The sequence below is a fragment of the Pan paniscus genome, chromosome 9, assembly GCF_029289425.2.
Source record: "Pan paniscus chromosome 9, NHGRI_mPanPan1-v2.0_pri, whole genome shotgun sequence".
Classification (NCBI taxonomy): Eukaryota; Metazoa; Chordata; class Mammalia; order Primates; family Hominidae; genus Pan; species Pan paniscus.
Window position 1 is genome coordinate 62598153 of NC_073258.2, and position 18166 is coordinate 62616318.

The following is an 18166-nucleotide window of genomic DNA, read 5'->3' on the forward strand; positions in this document are numbered from 1 at the left end:
GAACGTTCTAGCGTCCGGGGCGGGCGGCAGCGGGGATTACCCTTTGTCTTCCTCTGTGGTCTCTATCTTGGGGAGAGTTCGTCTGCCCGATAGCGCAGGGCAAGGGCAGGCCCAGGGAGAGGCCGATCCTGCAACTCAGGAAATAAAGGTCGCTTCCATTCTTTGGTGAGCCTACTGTGTGCCGGTCTGGAAATATCTGCTTAAACGATCAGTCATCGTCCAAGACCCAATTCGCCTCTCACCTACGTCCCAGGCGGGATTAGCCCAACTTCCCTGGGCGCCCCTTCTCCCCGTTCTTTAGTCTTTAATGCTTTTCGTGGTTTCACATAGTATCTTCAGCTTTTTGTTTGTTTATAATTGACATATAATTGTACGTGTTTATGGGGGTACAGTATAATGTTTTAATACATGTGTACATCGTATAATCAAATCAGCGTAGTTAGCATGTCCATCACCTCAAATCTTTATCATTTATTTACGGTAATAACTTTTCAAGATCTTTTTCTAGCATCTTGACATATACAGTACAGTGTTATTAGCTGTAGTCACTCTAATATGTAATAGAACACTGGAACTTATTATTCTTTTTTCCTAGCCTGCTGTTATAAAGTAACTAACTTTGCCTCTATCTTCCCCTCCTACCCCCATCCCTATCTTTATTCTTTTTTTTTTTTCCTGTAGACCCGGGGACTCGATCTTTATTCTTTTTTGATGTAGGCGTTTACACTATAAACTTCCTTCTTAGTACAGCTTTTGTCGCATCTCATAATTTTGTATATGTTGGGTTTTAGTTTGTCTCAGGATATTTCCTTTTTGTTTGTTTTTTGTTGTTTTCCTTTTTTTTTTTGAGACGGAGTTTTGCTCTTGTCGCCCAGGCTGGAGTGCAATGGCACGAACTTGGCTCACTGCAACCTCCACCTACCGGGTTCAAGCGATTCTTCCGCCTCAGCCTCCCAGGTAGCTGGGATTACAGGCATCGCCATCATGCCTGGCTAATTTTTGTATTTTTGTAGAGATGGGGTTTCACCTTGTTGGCCAGGCAGGTCTCGAACTCCAGACTTCAGGTGATCCGTCCTTCTCGGCCTCCCAAAGTGCTGAGATTACAGGCGTGAGCCACCGCGCCCGGCCTGTTGTTTCCCTTCTTTTTTCTTTTTTTCGTAGAGACAGGGTCTCACTATGTTGCCCAGGCTGGTCTCAAACTCCTGGCCTCAAGTGATCCTCCTGCCTCAGCTTTCCAAAAAGTGCTGGGATTACTGGTGTGATCCACCATTCCCGGCATGTCTCAAGATATTTTCTAATTTTCCTTTTGATGTCTTCTTTGACTCATTGATTGTTCAAGAGTGTGTTGTTTAATTTCCACATATTTGTGAATTTTCCACCTTTTCTTTTGCCATTGATTTCCAGATTTTAATAAAATGTCTCTTGTGCGGCATATAGTTGAATCTTTTTTTAAATTCATTATATTCAGCCACTTCATGTCTTTTGGTTGGGGAGGTTATGTTATGTTATGTTATGTTATGTTATGTTATGTTATGTTATGTTATGTTATTTTCTTGAGACAGAGTCTCGCTCTGTCGCCCAGGTTGGAGTGCAGTGGCATGATCTTGGCTCACTGCAAGCTCCACCTCCTGGGTTCACGCCAATCTCCTGGTTTAGGAGTAGCTGGGACTACAGGCGCCCCCCACCACGCCTGGCTAATTTTTTGTATTTTTAGTAGAGACGAGATTTCACCGTGTTAGCCAGGATGGTCTCGATCTCCTGACCTCGTGATCTGCCCGCCTCAGCCTCCCAAAGTGCTGGGATTACAGGCGTGAGCCACCGCTCCGGGCCTGGAGTTTAATCCACTTATACCTAAAGTAAATAGTGGGCGAGGTGAGTGGATCGTGTGAGTCCTGGAGTTCGAGACCAGCCTGGGCAACATTGCAAAACCCCTTTTCTACTAAAAAAAATTAGTCAGGTGTGGTAGTACACACCTGTAGTCCCAGCTACTTGAGAGGCTGAGGTGGGAGTACGTCTGAGAAGTCAAGGCTGCAGTGAGCCTTGATTTTGCAACTGCACTCCAGCCTGGGCATTGGAAGTGAGACCTTGTCTCAAAAAATAAATAAAATAGGGAAGTACAATCATCCCTTTGTATCCATGGGATGACTGTTGTAGGATCCGCTGTGGATATCAAACTCTGCAGAAGCTCAGTCTCTTATATAAAATGGCATAGTATTTGCATATAATCTACACACATCCTTCCATATCCTTTAAATTATTTCTAGATTACTTATAATACCGAAAACAATGTCAAGGCTATGTATATACTTGTTATACTATATCTTAGTTGTTTTTTAATTGTTGTATTATTTATTTCTTTTGAATATTTTTGATCCACAGTTGGTTGAGTGTGCAGTTGGTTGAATTTACAGGTGTGGAACCCACAGATACGGAGGGCCAACTGTGCTTGCTGTTGCCATTTTGTAAACTGTTCTCTGTCTTACAACTTTTTTGCTCCTCTTTTCCACTCTTGTCATCCTTTATATTTCGCTGACTTTTTTTTTTTTTGTAGTGACATACTTTGAGAAACGAATTTCTCATTTCCTTGTGTGTCTTACACAGGTATTTCTTTGTGGTTACCATGTGGCTTATATAAAACATAACAATCTGTTTTGATAACTTAATTTCCATTGCATACAAAAACTCTGCTCTTTTATGACCCCCTTGTATGTTATGGATGTCACAAATTACATCTTTTTATATTGTCTCCATTAACAAATTTTTATAGTTGTTTTTATACCTTTGTCTTTAATTTCTATACCAAAATTAAAAGTGACTTACATACCACAGTTACAGTATTATAGTATTCTGTACTTGTCTCTCTCTATATATTTTTTTAATTTAATTTTTTTTTTTTTTTTCTTTGAGACGGAGTCTCGCTCTGTTGCCAGGCTGGAGTGCAGTGGCGCGATCTTGGCTCACTGCAACCTCCATCTCCTGGGTTCAAGTGATTATCCTGCCTCAGCCTCCCGGGTAGCTGAGACTACAGGCGCCTGCCACCACGCCCGGCTAATGTTTTGTATTTTTAGTAGAGATGGGGTTTCACTGTGTTAGCCAGGATGGTCTCCATCTCCTGACCTCGTGATCCGCGCACCTCAGCCTCCCAAAGTGTTGGGATTACAGGCGTGAGCCACCGCACCCGGCCTCCAGTGATAATTTAACACAACTCATACCAGTGTCACACAATTCCCTGGAACTATGTGACAACCATTATTGTTTCTTTTATGGAATGCTGCCTTGATACTAACAGAAAAAAATGGGTGAAATTTGGCTAAAATAATAAGACATCCCAATTATTAGAACAATTTCCTTGTACTGATGAGGATAGTCCTCCCCATCCGCATTCATTTCTGTAGAAATTACTCAATCATGTTATTTTAGTATAGAAAGTAGGAATCCCTGCCTTCAGTCTGCATCAGAATCTCTTAGAGGGTTGTTAAAAATTCATTCGTCAGGGTCCAGTCCTAGAGATTCTCATCCAGAATGTTTATGGTGGGGCTTGGGAATCTGAATTTTCATCGCATGCTGTATTAGTTTACTAGGGCTGCTATAACCTGTGTGGTTTGAAGAACAGAAATTAATTTTCTCATAGTCCTGGAGGCTAGAAGTCCAAGAGCAAGGTGTTGGCAGGTTTGGTTTCTTTCGAGGCCTCACTCCTTGCCTTGCAGATGGCCACCTTTTCACTGTGTCCTCACATTTCTCTGTGCATGCACATCCTTGGTGTCTCTTTTGTGACTTTTTAAAGACATAGGATCTTGCTTTGTTGCTGAGGTTGTACTTTAACTCTTGGGTTCAAGCAATCCTCCCACCTCGGCCTCCCAGGTAGCTGGGACTATAGGGTCATGCCACTGCACCCAGCTTTTTCTGACTTTTGACAGTTTGATTAAAATACGTCGCAGTATGGACTTCTTTGGGTTCATGTTAATTGAGATCTGTTAGGCTTGAATCTGGATGTCCACTTCTTTCCCCAACTTTGGGGGTTTTTAGCCATTATGTCTTTTTTTTGAGATGGAGTCTCACTCTATCACTGAGACTGGAGTGCGATGGCACAATCTCAGCTCACTGCAACCTCTGCCTCCTGGGTTCAAGCAATTCTCCTGCCTCAGACTCCCCAGTAGCTGGGATTACAGGCACGCGCCACCATGCTTGGCTACTTTTTGTACTTTTAGTAGAGACGGTTTCGCCATGTTGGCCAGGCTGATCTCGAACTCCTTACCTCAGGTGATCCGTTCACCTCAGCCTCCCAAAGTGCTGGGATTACAGGCATTAGCCACTGAGACCAGCCAATTATGTCTTCTAATAAGCTTTCTGCCCCTGTCTTTCTCTTATACGACTCTCATAATGTGTATATTGATCTCCTTGATGGAGTCCCTAAGGCTTTCTTCACTCTTTCTCATTCTTTTTTTTTTTTTTTTTAGAAAAAACCCTGACTAATTTCAAATGACCAGTCTTTGAGTTTGCTGACTCTTTCTGCTGCTTGATCAGGTCTACTATTGATTTTCTCTAGTGAATTTTTTTATTTATTTTAATTTTTTAATTTTTTTTTTTTTTTGAGACGGAGTCTCGCTCTGTTGCCCAGGCTGGAGTGCAGTGGCACGATCTCAGCTCACTGCAAGCTCCGCCACCTGGGTTCACGCCATTCGTCTGCCTCAGGCCTCCCAGGTAGCTGGGACTACAGGCGCCCGCCACTATGCCCGGCTAATGTTTTGTATTTTTAGTAGAGACGGGGTTTCACCATTGTTAGCCAGGGTGGTCTTGATCTCCTGACCTCTTGATCCACTCGCCTTGGCCTCCCAAAGTGCTGGGATTACAGGCGTGAGCCACCACGCCGGGCCTAATTTTTTAATTTTTATGTATTTTTATTTTTTAGAGACGGGGTCTCACTGTGTTGCCCAGGCTGGTTCTCGAACTCCTGAGCTCAAGCGATCCTCCAGCCTCAGCCTCCCAAAGTGCTAAGATTATAGACGTGAGCCACCATGCCTAGCCTCCTCTAGTGAATTTTTCAATTCAGTTACTGTATTCTTCAGCTCCAAAATTTTCATTTGGTTATTTTTTAATGTTTTCTGTCTTTTTATTGGTTTTCTCATTTTGTTCAAGCATCACTTTCCAAAGCTCATTGAACATCTTTATTATGGCTAGTTTGAATTCTTTATAGGTGATTCATATACTTCTGTTTCTTTAAGGTTAGTTTCTGGAGATGTATTTCGTTCCTTTAATAGGACCATGTTTCCCTCTTTATTCATGTGCTTGGTAACTTGTACTGGTGATTTCTACATTTGAAAAATCATCTGTCTCTCCCGGTCTTTGTACTGGTGATTGGCCTTCACTAGTCAGCATGGATAGAGATTCCAAGGGTCTCTCAGTCCTTTACTGAGGATGTGTCTTTTCTGGACTTGCGGATGTAAATTCCCATTTAGAGGGATTTGCCGGTTTCCTTTTTCAGGAGCCCATAATCTCTTGCTCCCTTTAGTGTCTGCGTATGATACTGCAGTTTCTCTGGAGCTGCTACAAGTCTCCCAGCTGTCTTATTCGGTGGCCTCCAGACTTTTAGAGTATGCCATGTCCCATCAGTGCCCCAAGCTGGGCAAGACAGAAACCAGTCCCTCTGGTAGCTTCCCCAAAGGACAGAATGTTACGACTGGGTGTGGTGGCTCACGCCTGTAATCCCAGCACTTTGGGAGGCCAAGGTAGGCAGATCACCTGAGGTCGGGAGTTCGAGACCAGCCTGACCAACATGGAGAAACCCTGTCTCTACTAAAAATACAAAATTAGACGGGCGTGGTGGGGCATGCCTGTAATCCCAGCTACTCGGGAGGCTGAAGCAGGAGAATTGCTTGATCCTGGGAGGCGGAGGTTGTGGTGAGCCGAGATCGCGCCATTGCACCCTAGCCTGGGCAACAAGAGCGAAACTCCGTCTCAAAAAAAAAAAAAGTCAGAATATTAGATGCACACTCCACTCCCCCCAACCCTGGGAGAGGCCACTGGGCTGTATTGGCCTTTCTCTGCAGTTTCAGGGATCCTCTGGATCAGCAGCAAGCCACCCAGGCATTTAGAGTGTGCTAGATCCTTTCAAGTGCTTAGAGACAGAAACCAGTCCCCCAGAGAGCCCCAAAAAGCTAGAATGTTGGATGCACACTGCACCTGTTTCCCTCCCTAGGGAGAAGCTGGGAGGTGGGAGTTTTCTCCTGCTTGTTCTGCACTGAGCCAAGGATGAGTGATGAGGGAGTGAGTGCTTGCCAGTCTAAACTGTCACCTTTGTTCTCCATGGTTCTTTGTTCTCCCTCAACCTGCTGCCCTTTTCTGTTAGCACTTAGATTCAAACAAAACAGAAACCTGATTCCCCCAAAAGTCCGAACATTATACATACTTTTCAGTCTTCTCTTTCTGTCTCAGGTAGAAGCTAGGATCTGGGGGTTATCTCATGATCATGCTTGAGCAGGGAGGGAAGAGACTATGGCAAATGAGTGCTACAAATTTTTCTGCTGGATTCGATGCAGCTGGTTTTGTGCTCACCTGGGGAGCAGGAGCCTCTTACTGGTTTCTGGATTTCTCACAGGGAATCGGTTTGTTTGTTGCTGTTGGCTCAGTGTCTCCATCAGGGAAGGAGGATCTGGGGTTTCCTACTCCACCATCTTCACCTCTTGCTGAGGTCACCACCTTGACATCATATCTTGATAAGTTGTCCACTTCTCTGGATTGGGAGCCTTTGGGGTATTAGGGATCATGCTGTCTCTGTGTGCTCAGGATTTGACACAGGTGAGTGAGTAGAGTATAAACCACACTGTAAGAATTTTAAGGGAGTGCAAAGGAAGGAAAAATTATTTCTGCTGGGATAGTTTCTGGAAAGGCACTGGTTAGGGACACATTTGCAGTTAGGACTGTGTTTTAATTCTAATTGCAGTTAATATTTGGATGATTTTGGGTGAGTTATTGAACCTTCCTGAGCCTCTTGTTTCCTTGGCTGTAAAGTGGGGACAATATCAGCATAATTTATTTTCTTTTTTCAGGGGGATAGGGTCCGTTGCCCAGGCTGGAATGCAGTGGTACGATCACAGCTCACTGCAGCATTGACCTTCCCAGGCTCAGATGATCTTCCCACTTCAGCCTCCTGAGTAGCTGGGACCACAGGCACCATGGTGGGACTACCCCACTATGCCTGGCTAATTTTTGTATTTTTGGTAGAGACAGGGTCTCGCTATGTTGCCCAGGCTGGTCTCGAACTCCTGAACTCAAGTAATCATGCTTGCGTTGACCTCCCAAAGTGCTGGGATTACAGGTGTGCGCCACCACGCCTGGCCAGCAGCGTAATTTCCTCATGACTAAATGTGATTGAATGCATTCAGCACCTAGTAAGCATTGAGTAAATGATAGCGATGATAGTCGTCATTATTGTAAAGATGTTTGTGGTTTGTTCATTTCAGATGCTTGCTCTGTCAAGGCACAGCCTATTGTCTCCTTTGCTCAGTGTGAAATCATTCAGACGCTTCTACAGAGGTGACAGCCCAACAGATTCCCAAAAGGACATGATTGAAATCCCTTTGCCTCCATGGCAGGAGAGAACTGATGAATCCATAGAAACCAAAAGAGCCCGCCTGCTCTATGAGAGCAGAAAGAGGGGAATGTTGGAAAACTGCATTCTTCTTAGGTATGGGACTAGGAGTCTTTTTTTTTAGATCGGGCAGCTTCCTGAGCCAGAGTAGGTTCAGAGAGACTCCCGGGAGTAGGAGTCTTGGTGTCACTTCTCTTTTATTAGACACAGCCTTCTCAACCTCTTTTTCTTTTTTTCTTTCTTGTTTTTAGTCTTTTTGCTAAAGAACATCTGCAGCACATGACAGAAAAGCAGCTGAACCTCTATGACCGCCTGATTAACGAGCCTAGTAATGACTGGGATATTTACTACTGGGCCACAGGTACTGGGTATGATAAGCAGCATAATGTGAAAATAGGACAGTTTAGGCTGATTTGAGTCTAGAATTGTATCCTAGATAATTTTTTTCTTTCTTTTTTTTTTTTTGAGACTGAGTTTCACTCTCGTTGCCCAGGCTGGAGTGCAATGGCATGATCTCGGCTCACTGCAACCTCTACCTTCCAGGTTCAAGCGATTCTCCTGCCTCAGCCTCCTGAGTACCTGGGATTACAGGCATGTGTCACCACGCCCGGGTAATTTTGTATTTTTAATAAAGACAGGGTTTCTCTGTGTTGGTCAGGCTAGTCTCGAACTCCTGACCTCAGGTGATCCGCCCGCCTCGGCCTCCCAAAATCCTGGGATTACAGGCATGAGCCACTGTGCCTGGCTTATAATTTTTTTCTTTTATTCATGAAGTAGACACTCAACCCAAACACTGTTCAAATTTTTGTTAAGTGTACAAAATTTATCAGTTAAGGTTCTTTATTTGTGAGACAGAGTGGAAACTTGTCTGTCTCACTTAAGCAAAAAGGAATTTAGTGGAAGGGTATATGAAGCTCACAGTATCAAAGGTTGAAGAAGAACCACTCTGGGAATGGAGTGGAATCAGACAACTAAGTCTGCATAGCCAAAGCTCCTCAATAGTTTCATTCTGGCCGGGCGCGGTGGCTCATGCCTCTAATCTGAGCACTTTGGGAGGCTGAGGCAGATGGATCGCTTGAGGTTAGGAGCTTGAGAGCAGCCTGGCCAACACAGCGAAACCTCATCTCTCCAAAAATTCAAAAATTAGCCGAACATGGTGGCGGGCAACTGCAGTCTCAGCTACTTGGGAGGCTGAGGCAAGAGAATCGCTTGAGCCTGGGAGACAGAGATTGCAGTGAGCTGAGATTGCACCACTGCACTCCATCCTGGGCAACAGAGTGAGACTATGTCTCAAAAAAAAAAAGTTTCATTCAGGCACTACCTTTATGAGGAATGAATTGTAACTGTGTATAGTTAGGATTAACTTTGGCTATGAGTAAAAAAACATCCAAAACAGTAATGGCTTAAACAAGGTAGAACTGTCTTTCTCATGACAGAAGTCCAGAGGAAGGCACACTCCAGAGCTCATAGAGGGGCTTCAAAAAGTCATGGGTCCAGGTCCCCCCTACTTGCTGCTCTTTCATCCTAGCATGTGTTTTCTACTTCTTGATCCAGGACAGCCATATTTCAGCCCAGAAAAAGTGTGTGGGAGTGCATACCCCTCCTTTGTAGATCCCGCTCAGGAAATTATCCAGCATACTTCCACTTATTTGCCATTGGCCACAGCTTAGTTACTTGGCTACATCTAACCATAAGGAAAAATAATATAGTCTATTCCATCTGCCCAGCTGTGTTGGAGATTCTGTTATCGATGAAAACTGGATATTAGGGGACGTGTCATTCATTCTGCCACACTCCGGGACTGCTGTTTTTGTGTCTCCACTCAATATTTGTATCAGAAAGTAGCAGCCATTGTCTATGGGTTCCAGGTATGAAGAGTGATAAGACAGAGTCTGGAGCCTTATACAATCACTGGAAAGCCAACAGAGTCCAAATATTTACTCTCCAACCCTTTACAGAACAAGTTTGCCCTGACTTAGCATAATGCATTTGAGATGCATATCCTTGTTGTTGCTTGTATCAATAGTTCATTCTTTTGTGTTGAGTAATATTCCATTGTGTGGATGTACCATGGTCTGTTCATCTGTTGACCAGCTGAGGGACATTAGGATTATTTCCAGCTTTAGGTGGTTATAAATGAAGCCACTGTAAACATTTGCATACAGATTTTGTGAACATAGGTTTTAGTTTTTCTTGAGTGAATACTCAGGAGAAGGATTTGCTGGGTCATGTGGTAAGTGTATATGTTTAACTTTATAATAGGGCCAGGTGTGGTAGCTCATGCCTGTAATTTCAGCATGAGATCACATGCTCCTCCTCTGGGAAGCCGAGGCAGGTGGATCACTTGAGGCCAGGAGTTTGAGACCGGCCTGGCCAGCATGACAATACCCTGTCTCTACTAAAAATGCAAAAGTTAGCCGCGTGTGGTGGTGCGCCCAGCTACTCTGGAGGCTGAGGCAAGAGAATCTCTTGAATCCGGGAGGCAGAGGTTGCAGTGAGCTGAGATCACGCCACTGTGCTCCAACCTGGGCGACAGAGCGAGACTCTTTCAAAAAAATAAATAGGGCTGGGCGCGGTGAGTCAACGCCTGTAATCCCAGCACTTTGGGAGGTCGAGGCGGGTGGATCACCTGAGGCCAGGAGATCGAGACCTTCCTGGCTAACACGGTGAAACCCCGTTTCTACTAAAACGACAAAAAATTAGCTGGGTGTGGTGGCGGGTTCCTGTAGTCCCAGCTACTCGGGAGGCTGAGTCAGGAGAATCGCTTAAACCTGGGAGGTGGAGGTTGCAGTGAGCCAAGATTGGGCCACTGCACTCCAGCCTGGGTGACAGAATGAGACTCTGTCTCAAAAATAAATAAATAAAACTTTTAGTACATTTTTTCTGTAATAGGTAAATATAGATAGTAAGCTTTTTCTATAATAGGTAAATATAGATAGTAAATACAGATAATGAATATTTTAGGCTTTGCAGGCCATACAGCCTCTCATAACTACTCACCTCGACCTTTGTAGCATGAAAGCAGCCACAGATAGCAGGTAAACGAATATGATTGTGTTTCAATAAAACCTTATTTGTGGACACTGAAAATAGAATTTCATACTGTTTTCACCAGTTATGAAATATACATTTGATTTTTTTCCCCCAACCATTAAAAAATCATTCTTGGCTGGATGCAGTGGCTCACACCTATAATTCCAGCGCTTTGGAAGGCTGAGGCAAAGGATCTCTTGGGGCCAGGAGTTTGGGACCAGCCTGGGCAACATAGACCCCCTATCTCCAAAAATAAAAATAAGTTAACTGGGCTCGGTGGTGCACACTGTATTCCCAGCTACTTGGGAGGATCACTTGAGCCCAGGAGTTCAGAGACTGCAATGACCTATGATCACGCCACTGCATTTCAGCCTGGGCAAGAGTGAGACCCAATCTCTAAAAATCATTCTTAGCTCACAGGGCATAGTTTGCCAGCTTCTGTGCTAAGCAAAAGAGGTCAAACTCAACCAGGCGCGGTGGCTCACGCCTGTAATCCCAGCACTTTGGTAGGCTGAGGTGGGCGGATCACGAGGTCAGGAGATTGAGACCATCTTGGCCAACATGGTGAAACCCCGTCTCTACTAAAAATACTGGGCGTGGTGGTGGGCGCCTGTAATCTCAGCTACTCGGGAGGCTGGGGCAGGAGAATCTCTTAAACCAGGGAGTCGGAGGTTGCAGTAAGCCGAGATCATGCCACTATACTCCAGCCTGGGCGACAGAGCGAGGCTCCATCTCAAAAAAAAAAAAAAAAGATCAGACTCAACAAGTACATACTCAGTACATAATTGGACTCCAAGAATGTGATTCTGTTTACATGATAATCTGAAAAAGGCAAAACTTACAGGGACAAATAAGTGATTGCCAGGGTGTTGGACGTGAAGGGAGGGGTTGGTGTTCCACATCTTTACCCACACTTTGTATTATCAGGGTTTTGTTTTTGTTTTTAGCCATTCCAAGAAGTATATATTGGTACATCACTATAGTTTTAATTGGCATGTCTCTAATGACTAATAATATTGAGGATCTTTTCAAGGGCTTATCAGCCCTTTATGTATATTTGGTGACATGTCTCTTCAAATTCCGCCCCCCACCACTCCTCCCTTTTTTTTTTTTGAGACAGGATCTCACTCTGTCACCCAGGCTGGAGTGCAGTGGTGCAGTCATGGCTCAGTGCAGGCTCCACCTCCTGGGCTCAAGCGATCCTCCCACCTCAGCCTCCAGAATAGCTGGGACTACAGGCCGGCAGCACCATGCCCAGCTAATTTTTGTTGTTGTTGTATTTTTTGTGGAGATGAGGTTTTGCCATGTTGCCCAGACTGGTCTCAAACTCCTGAGCTCAAGCAATCCACCTGCCTTGGCCTCCCAAAGTGCTGGGATTACAGGTGTGAGCCACCATGCCTGGCCAGATTTTCCATTTTGGAAGATACTTTCACTGGATATAGAATTCAAGGGTCACAATGTTTTTTCTTCTGTTAAATAGAAACACTTCTACCGCCAGCTCTTAGTGTACAAGATCGGGTAGTCAGGAGTTCCGCTGGGTTTGGGCTTTGGTTTTGCTCTGGTTACCTTCAGTGCATCACCAGCTTCATATTCCCTCCCGTGTTACCATGTACTGTTTTCTCATTCCCATAGTTTGTGACGAGGTCTGCTGTATCTTTGTTCCTTTTTATGTGTCTTCTCTTTCTGAATCTTTTCAATATTTTGTCTTTGGTTTCTAGCCGTTTCAGTATTATATACGTAGGTATTTATTTGATATTTATATATGTAGGCATTTGATATTTATCGTGCTTTTGGGTTCTCTGGGCATCTTGGATCTGTGTTTTCATATCTTTTATTATTGTTGAAAAATTCTCAGCTGTTACCCCTTCAGCTATTTCTTCTGCTTTGTTTTCTCCCTCTTTTCCTTCTAGGATTCTAGTTATACTTAGTTAAATGGTTTAATATTGTCCAACAGCTGTTGTGGGGGTTTTGTTTTTTGTTTTTTTGAGACAGTCTTGCTGTGTCACCCAGGCTGGAGAGCAGTGGCGCGATCTTGGCTCACTACAACCTCTGCCTCCTGGGTCCAAGCGACTCTTGTGCCTCAGGCTCCTGAGCAACTGGGACCACAGGCACGTGCCGCCATGCCTGGCTAATTTTTTTGTATTTTTCACAGAGACGGGTTTCACCATGTTGGCCAGGCTGGGCTTGAACTCCTGGCCTCAAGTGATCCGTCTGCCTCAGTCCCTTAAAGTGTTGGGATTACAGGCGTGAGCCACTGTGCTCAGTCTGTCCAACAGCTTTTGGGTTCTCTGTTTTGTGTTTTTTATTCTTTTTTCTCTTTGTGCATCAGTTTGGGTTATTTGTATTAGATAATATCTATTGATCTGTCTTCCACTAATTCTTTCCTTGATGATGTCAAATCTCATGATGAGCCTGTTGAAACCATTCTGCATATCTGCTACTGTATTTGTTTTTAGCATTTCCATTTGACTTTTGGAGTTTCCAACTCTGCTAGAATTTCTCATCTGTTCATACATTTTGTCTGCTTTTTCCACTGGCGCCTTTAATATTAGTCATAGTCATTTTAAATTCCCTGTCTGATAGTTCTAACATCTGGGTCATCCCTCAATCTGCTTCTGTTGATTTCTTTGTCCCTTGACAGTGTGTTGTTTTTTTCTTCTTTTGTGTATATGTCTCATAATTTTCTCATAATTGTATTTATGCTTACAATTGGGGATGCTTCTTCTACTTTACTGTTAGTGTGGGGATCAAGTCAGTGAGTTGGGAGGTAAGCTCAGCTTGGGTTGTTTTTGCTTTGGTTACCTTCATTGCATTACTAGTGTCTAGTGTTAACGTGTGCTTAGAGTGGAAGCTGGCTCTGTCGCCCAGGCTGGAGTGCAGTGGCACCCTCTCGGCTCACTGCAACCTCCACCTCCCGGGTTCAAGCGATTCTCCTGCCTCAGCCTCCTGAGTAGCTGGGACTACAAGCACGTGCCACCACACCTGGCTAATTTTTTTTTTTTTTTTTTTGAGACGGAGTCTCACTCTGTCGCCCAGACTGGAGGCAGTGGCGCGATATCGGCTCACTGCAAGCTCTGCCTCTTGGGTTCACGCCATTCTCCTGCCTCAGCATCCCGAGTAGCTGGGACTACAGGCGCCCGCCACCACGCCCGGCTAATTTTTTATATTTTCAGTAGAGACGGGGTTTCACCGTTTTAGCCAGGATGGTCTTGATCTCTTGACCTCGTGATCCACCCGCCTTGGCCTCCCAAAGTGCTGGGATTACAGGCGTGAGCCACTGTGCCCAGCCTGTGTCTGTGGTTTTATACACTCATGCTAGCCCACACTTGGCTTTTAACAATTCATTGCAAATTTTAGTGGCACAGGCCTGCAGTCCCAGCTGCCCTGGAGGCTGAGGCAGCAGGATCGCTGGAGCCCAGGAATTCTTGGCTGCAGTGCTCTATACCAATCAGGTGTCTGCTGTAAAGTTGGCAACAGTATGTTGACCTCTCAGAAGCAGGGGACCACCCGATTCCCTAAGGAGGGATGAACCAGCCCACACTGGCAATGGGACAGGTCGAAATTCCTGTGCTGATCAGTGGTGGAATTGCACCTCTGACTAGCCACTGCAGTCTCCCCTGGGCAACATAAGGCTGGCCCTGTCTGTATTAATTTAAAACAAATTTTTTTGGCTGGGCGTGGTGGCTCACGCCTGTGATCCCAGCACTTTGGGAGGCAGAGGTGGGCGGATCACAAGGTCAGGAGATCAAGACCAGCCTGACTAACACAGTGAAACCCCATCTCTACTAAAAAAAAAAAAATTACAAAAAATCAGCCGAGCGTGGTGGCGGGCGCCTGTGGTGCCAGCTACTCAGGAGGCTGAGGCGGGAGAATGGCGTGAGCCCAGGAGGTGGAGCTTGCAGTGAGTCCAGATCACACCACTGCACTCCAGCCTGGGCGACAGAGTGAGACTCGTCTCAAAAAAACAAAAAAAAAATTTTTTTTAGCTGAATTCCTTTTACCCATTTGTATGATGTCCAGTGTCTCTTCTTCCTGTGCCTGCCACAGGTGAGCAAGTGCACGGCTCTCGTTTCTCCTTTGAAGGGCCTCTTTTTCCTTAGGTTTCGTCTGTTGGGTTGCCTTGTGACCTCAGTTCTCTGATATCTTTGAGAAAAGTCATAATATTTGTAATTTATCTGGCTTTTTCTTGTTGTTACAGTGAGTGCAATATTCTTTCCAACTTTCTACTTTCTTGGGGGAAGCCAAAACCTCTTTGATCTTATGTTGATTGTCACATGAAAACAGAGCCCTCACTAGATGCCAGGCCTTGTGCTGAGTAAGGGAGAATCTGACTTGGTTTTGAGGAATTCTCTCTCCTGGCGTCGTACCTAGTGTTGGTGGAAGGGTAATTCTGGAGCACATTGCCTCGGCTTTGGCAGTGGGAGGCTTTGCTTGTAATTGGCATCTTAAATAAGTGTCCCAAGGGTGTAGAGAAAGGTCAGGGGGAGCAGCACACTGCCAGACCCACTGCCGTAGACTGAGGCTGGCCTTCTCATTCTTCTGACTCAGTGCCTTTGTTGCCCGTTCACTGAAATCTGGTTCTTTAGGCTCATGACAGTTCTGTGTGCCTCTAATATCCTTCCAATAAATTCCTTTTTGCTTAAGTTTACTAGAGTTATTAGTTTCTGTCTCTTAAAACTGAGGACCTCTAACTGATAGACAAAGGAGAGAGAGCTTTTGTTTCAAGAGATATATACATTGCAAGGGAAAACACAATGTCTGGGGAACAATGGAATTGCCAAATGCAAAGCAAAATAGTACAGCCAAGATTGTGTGGGCCAGGGGTCAGCAAACTTGTTCATAAAGGACCAGATAGTAAATATTTTACTTGTAGTCATATGGTCTCTGTTGCAAGTACCCAATTCTGCTGTCGTAACACAAAAGGAGCATGGGTAATATGTAAACCATTGGGAGCAGCTGTTCCAATAAAACGACTTGCAAATATAGGCTCACACAGTTTGCCACCCCCTGGTATAGGCTAACATCGTGTATATTTAGAAGAAGGATGGAGACAGTCTATATATCCATCTGTGGTTCTTGGCCAGTGTTTCGAGTTTTAAGATTCTCATACCTGAGCATTGACTGACTATGGCATAATTTTTTCTGCCCACTCTTCTCTTGCAGAAGCTAAACCAGCCCCAGAAATATTTGAAAATGAAGTCATGGCCCTGCTGAGAGACTTTGCTAAAAACAAAAACAAAGAGCAGAGACTGCGTGCCCCAGATCTTGAGTACCTCTTTGAAAAGCCACGTTGAGCTGTGCTCCACGGCCTGGCATGGGGGTTCAGTCTGTGGATGGTAACTACTTATGATGGACGTTAGCCTTGCTTCTGGCTTCTTAGATGCCCAGCTGCCCTACCCCAGACCACTGGTCCTGCCTCAAGTGATGGACATAACCCTCTCCCAGGACATACATGTAAATGCACAATGTGACTCATTCTCATACTTTTTTGTTCAGCTCTGAGCCTCAAAAGTGATTTGTCAGCAACGCTGGCATGCAGGCTTTGCCTGGCTGCTATCTCTAGAGGCAAGTCTGCCACGAGAGGGCACTGCAGGCGAAGCAGTTGTGCTTGCTCATTGCCTCAGCCCAAGTGTACTCAAAGAAAAGAGGCAGCCAGCTGTGCGTGCTGTACGGAAACCTCCTGCCCTCCCTGCAGCTCCCCGCCCTCAGTGGCCCAGGGCTTTGTTGAAGTGGAACTCCCCACTTCCAACCTGGTATGGCTCCTTCTGCGAAGGGAAGCTGATCCCAGCCTCCTGAGCTGAATCCTTCAAAGGCACAGCAGGCAGAATGAGGGCCACAGGCAGGAGTGGTGTGGGCACACTGCTTAGGAGTCAACATCTTCATCATTGGGCTTTCTTTAAAACGTGCACTTTGTAATTTGAAAGAGAATTATTAAAGCATACTGAAAAAAGGAAATTTACAATTTCCCAGCCCTCACAATTAATTTTAATTTTGTCTATTTTCATATAACCCATAGTCATATGTTTATAGAGTTTTACAAGTTCACAATTACAGGTTTTATTTTCATGTAGCACTATAGAAAACTTTCCCCCTCATTCCTACAGTCTTCACAATTAGTTGACTAAATAATAATACATAAGAAATAATATATTAGAATGAATTAGTTAGAAGTGTTTTTAAAAGCTCTAGGGCTGTGTGACTTCTTTGTTGCTAGTGGTGCCCTCCCTGGAGGAGTTTTGCCCTCAGAGCTGTAATCTAGGCAGTAGAATCAGTCACCCAAACTGGACCAGGTGCATCTAAAGGTGTTGACCAGAAGAAGGTCGGCCAGATTTGATGAGCAGGTGGTTGGTGATTATAGGAGCCGCACACAGGGACTACACATGCACATGTTTCCAGCATTGTTGAGCTCCAGGGTTCCTACAGAGCCACCTCATGGTTCCTGCCTGCTCTTCAGTATCCCTGGTGGCTCAGGAGGGAAGGGAAGAGATCTAGCCTTTACGTAATCACAGTTAAGCCTCACAGCACTCTAGACTAGTGGTGTTACCCGTATTTTATACATAAGAAAGTGGGCTCAGAGAGAGGAAGTAATTTGTCCAAGGTCAGGTCGCTATTGAGTCGAAAAAGCAGAATTTAGTATAGCTCAGTCTGCCTCCAAAGCTCTTGAACTTTCTACTAGAACACACTGCCTTACTGCTGGAAATTTAATAGAAGTCTCTGGAAAAGCTGTGGCAAATAGACGTGACAGTTCTGAGACATGACCTCATGGTCATGAGACATGGTGGGTAGGAATCTGCCAGGTGCTTCGCCAAGTGAGTAGATCTGAACTTGATCACCCAGTGAAGCTTCTGTGAGGAAGCAGCGCAGTGCACTGGTTACACATTTAAATCCTGGCTCTGCTGCTTACCTGCTGGATACGTGAATTGACCTGAGCCTCAGTTGCCTCATCTATAAAATGGGGATGACAATGCTTCCTGTCTCAGCTAGTTGATGAGATGAAACACACAAAGCTCTTACATGGTAACTTGCACAGTATGTACTCTAGATATGAATGTCAGCATTTAGTCATAGCCTCAGTCTGAGACTTAAAACCTGTCCCTAACACAAATTGCCTGGCATATCAGTGAGGTCACCATAGCTACATCCAGGGTGTCTCATCTGCAGGTCAGAAAGCTGAGCCTATTAATAGAACCACAGAATGTCTTACCTCCCAGTGAAGACGAGAGCGAAAACAGACCCTGGTGACAAGACCTTTGATGGAAAAATCTAGCACTCTCCCCTAAGCAAGGAATGGAAGTGAGACTCGCAGAAGCAGGGCAGGCGAGGAAGGAGACGTCTCCCTGGGAGCTTGCTGAAGACTCTGGCTATTCTCTCGGGCTGCATTTGATGTACCCTGGGGAGAATGTTAAGCAGGCCGGGAGTTTATATATAGACATAGATCTGGACTGTATGAAGTGCACATGAATTGGGCGGTGACTTACCCATTTATCCTTTGCACGTTATGCAACAAACCCCAGTAGCCAAGGATGTAGTTGGAACTTTTCTCCC

The 18166-nt window shown here is 44.9% G+C and overlaps 1 protein-coding gene across 5 annotated transcripts in view; it reads left to right on the plus strand.

Moving 5' to 3' along the window:
• Nucleotides 1–18166, plus strand: part of SDHAF2 (succinate dehydrogenase complex assembly factor 2) — a 43525-nt gene that overhangs the window by 172 nt on the left and 25187 nt on the right. For 3 of the 5 annotated variants that reach the window (XM_063608506.1, XM_063608505.1, XM_063608507.1), the window contains exons 2-3: nt 7461–7684; nt 7840–7949. In XM_063608506.1, the coding sequence (XP_063464576.1) occupies nt 7461–7684; nt 7840–7949 (334 nt within the window). Of the gene's footprint in view, nt 1–6595; nt 6796–7460; nt 7685–7839; nt 7950–15784; nt 16584–18166 lie in introns of those variants that run through there. The other 2 variants (XM_055094400.2, XM_008953860.4) reach the window with 2 other exon arrangements.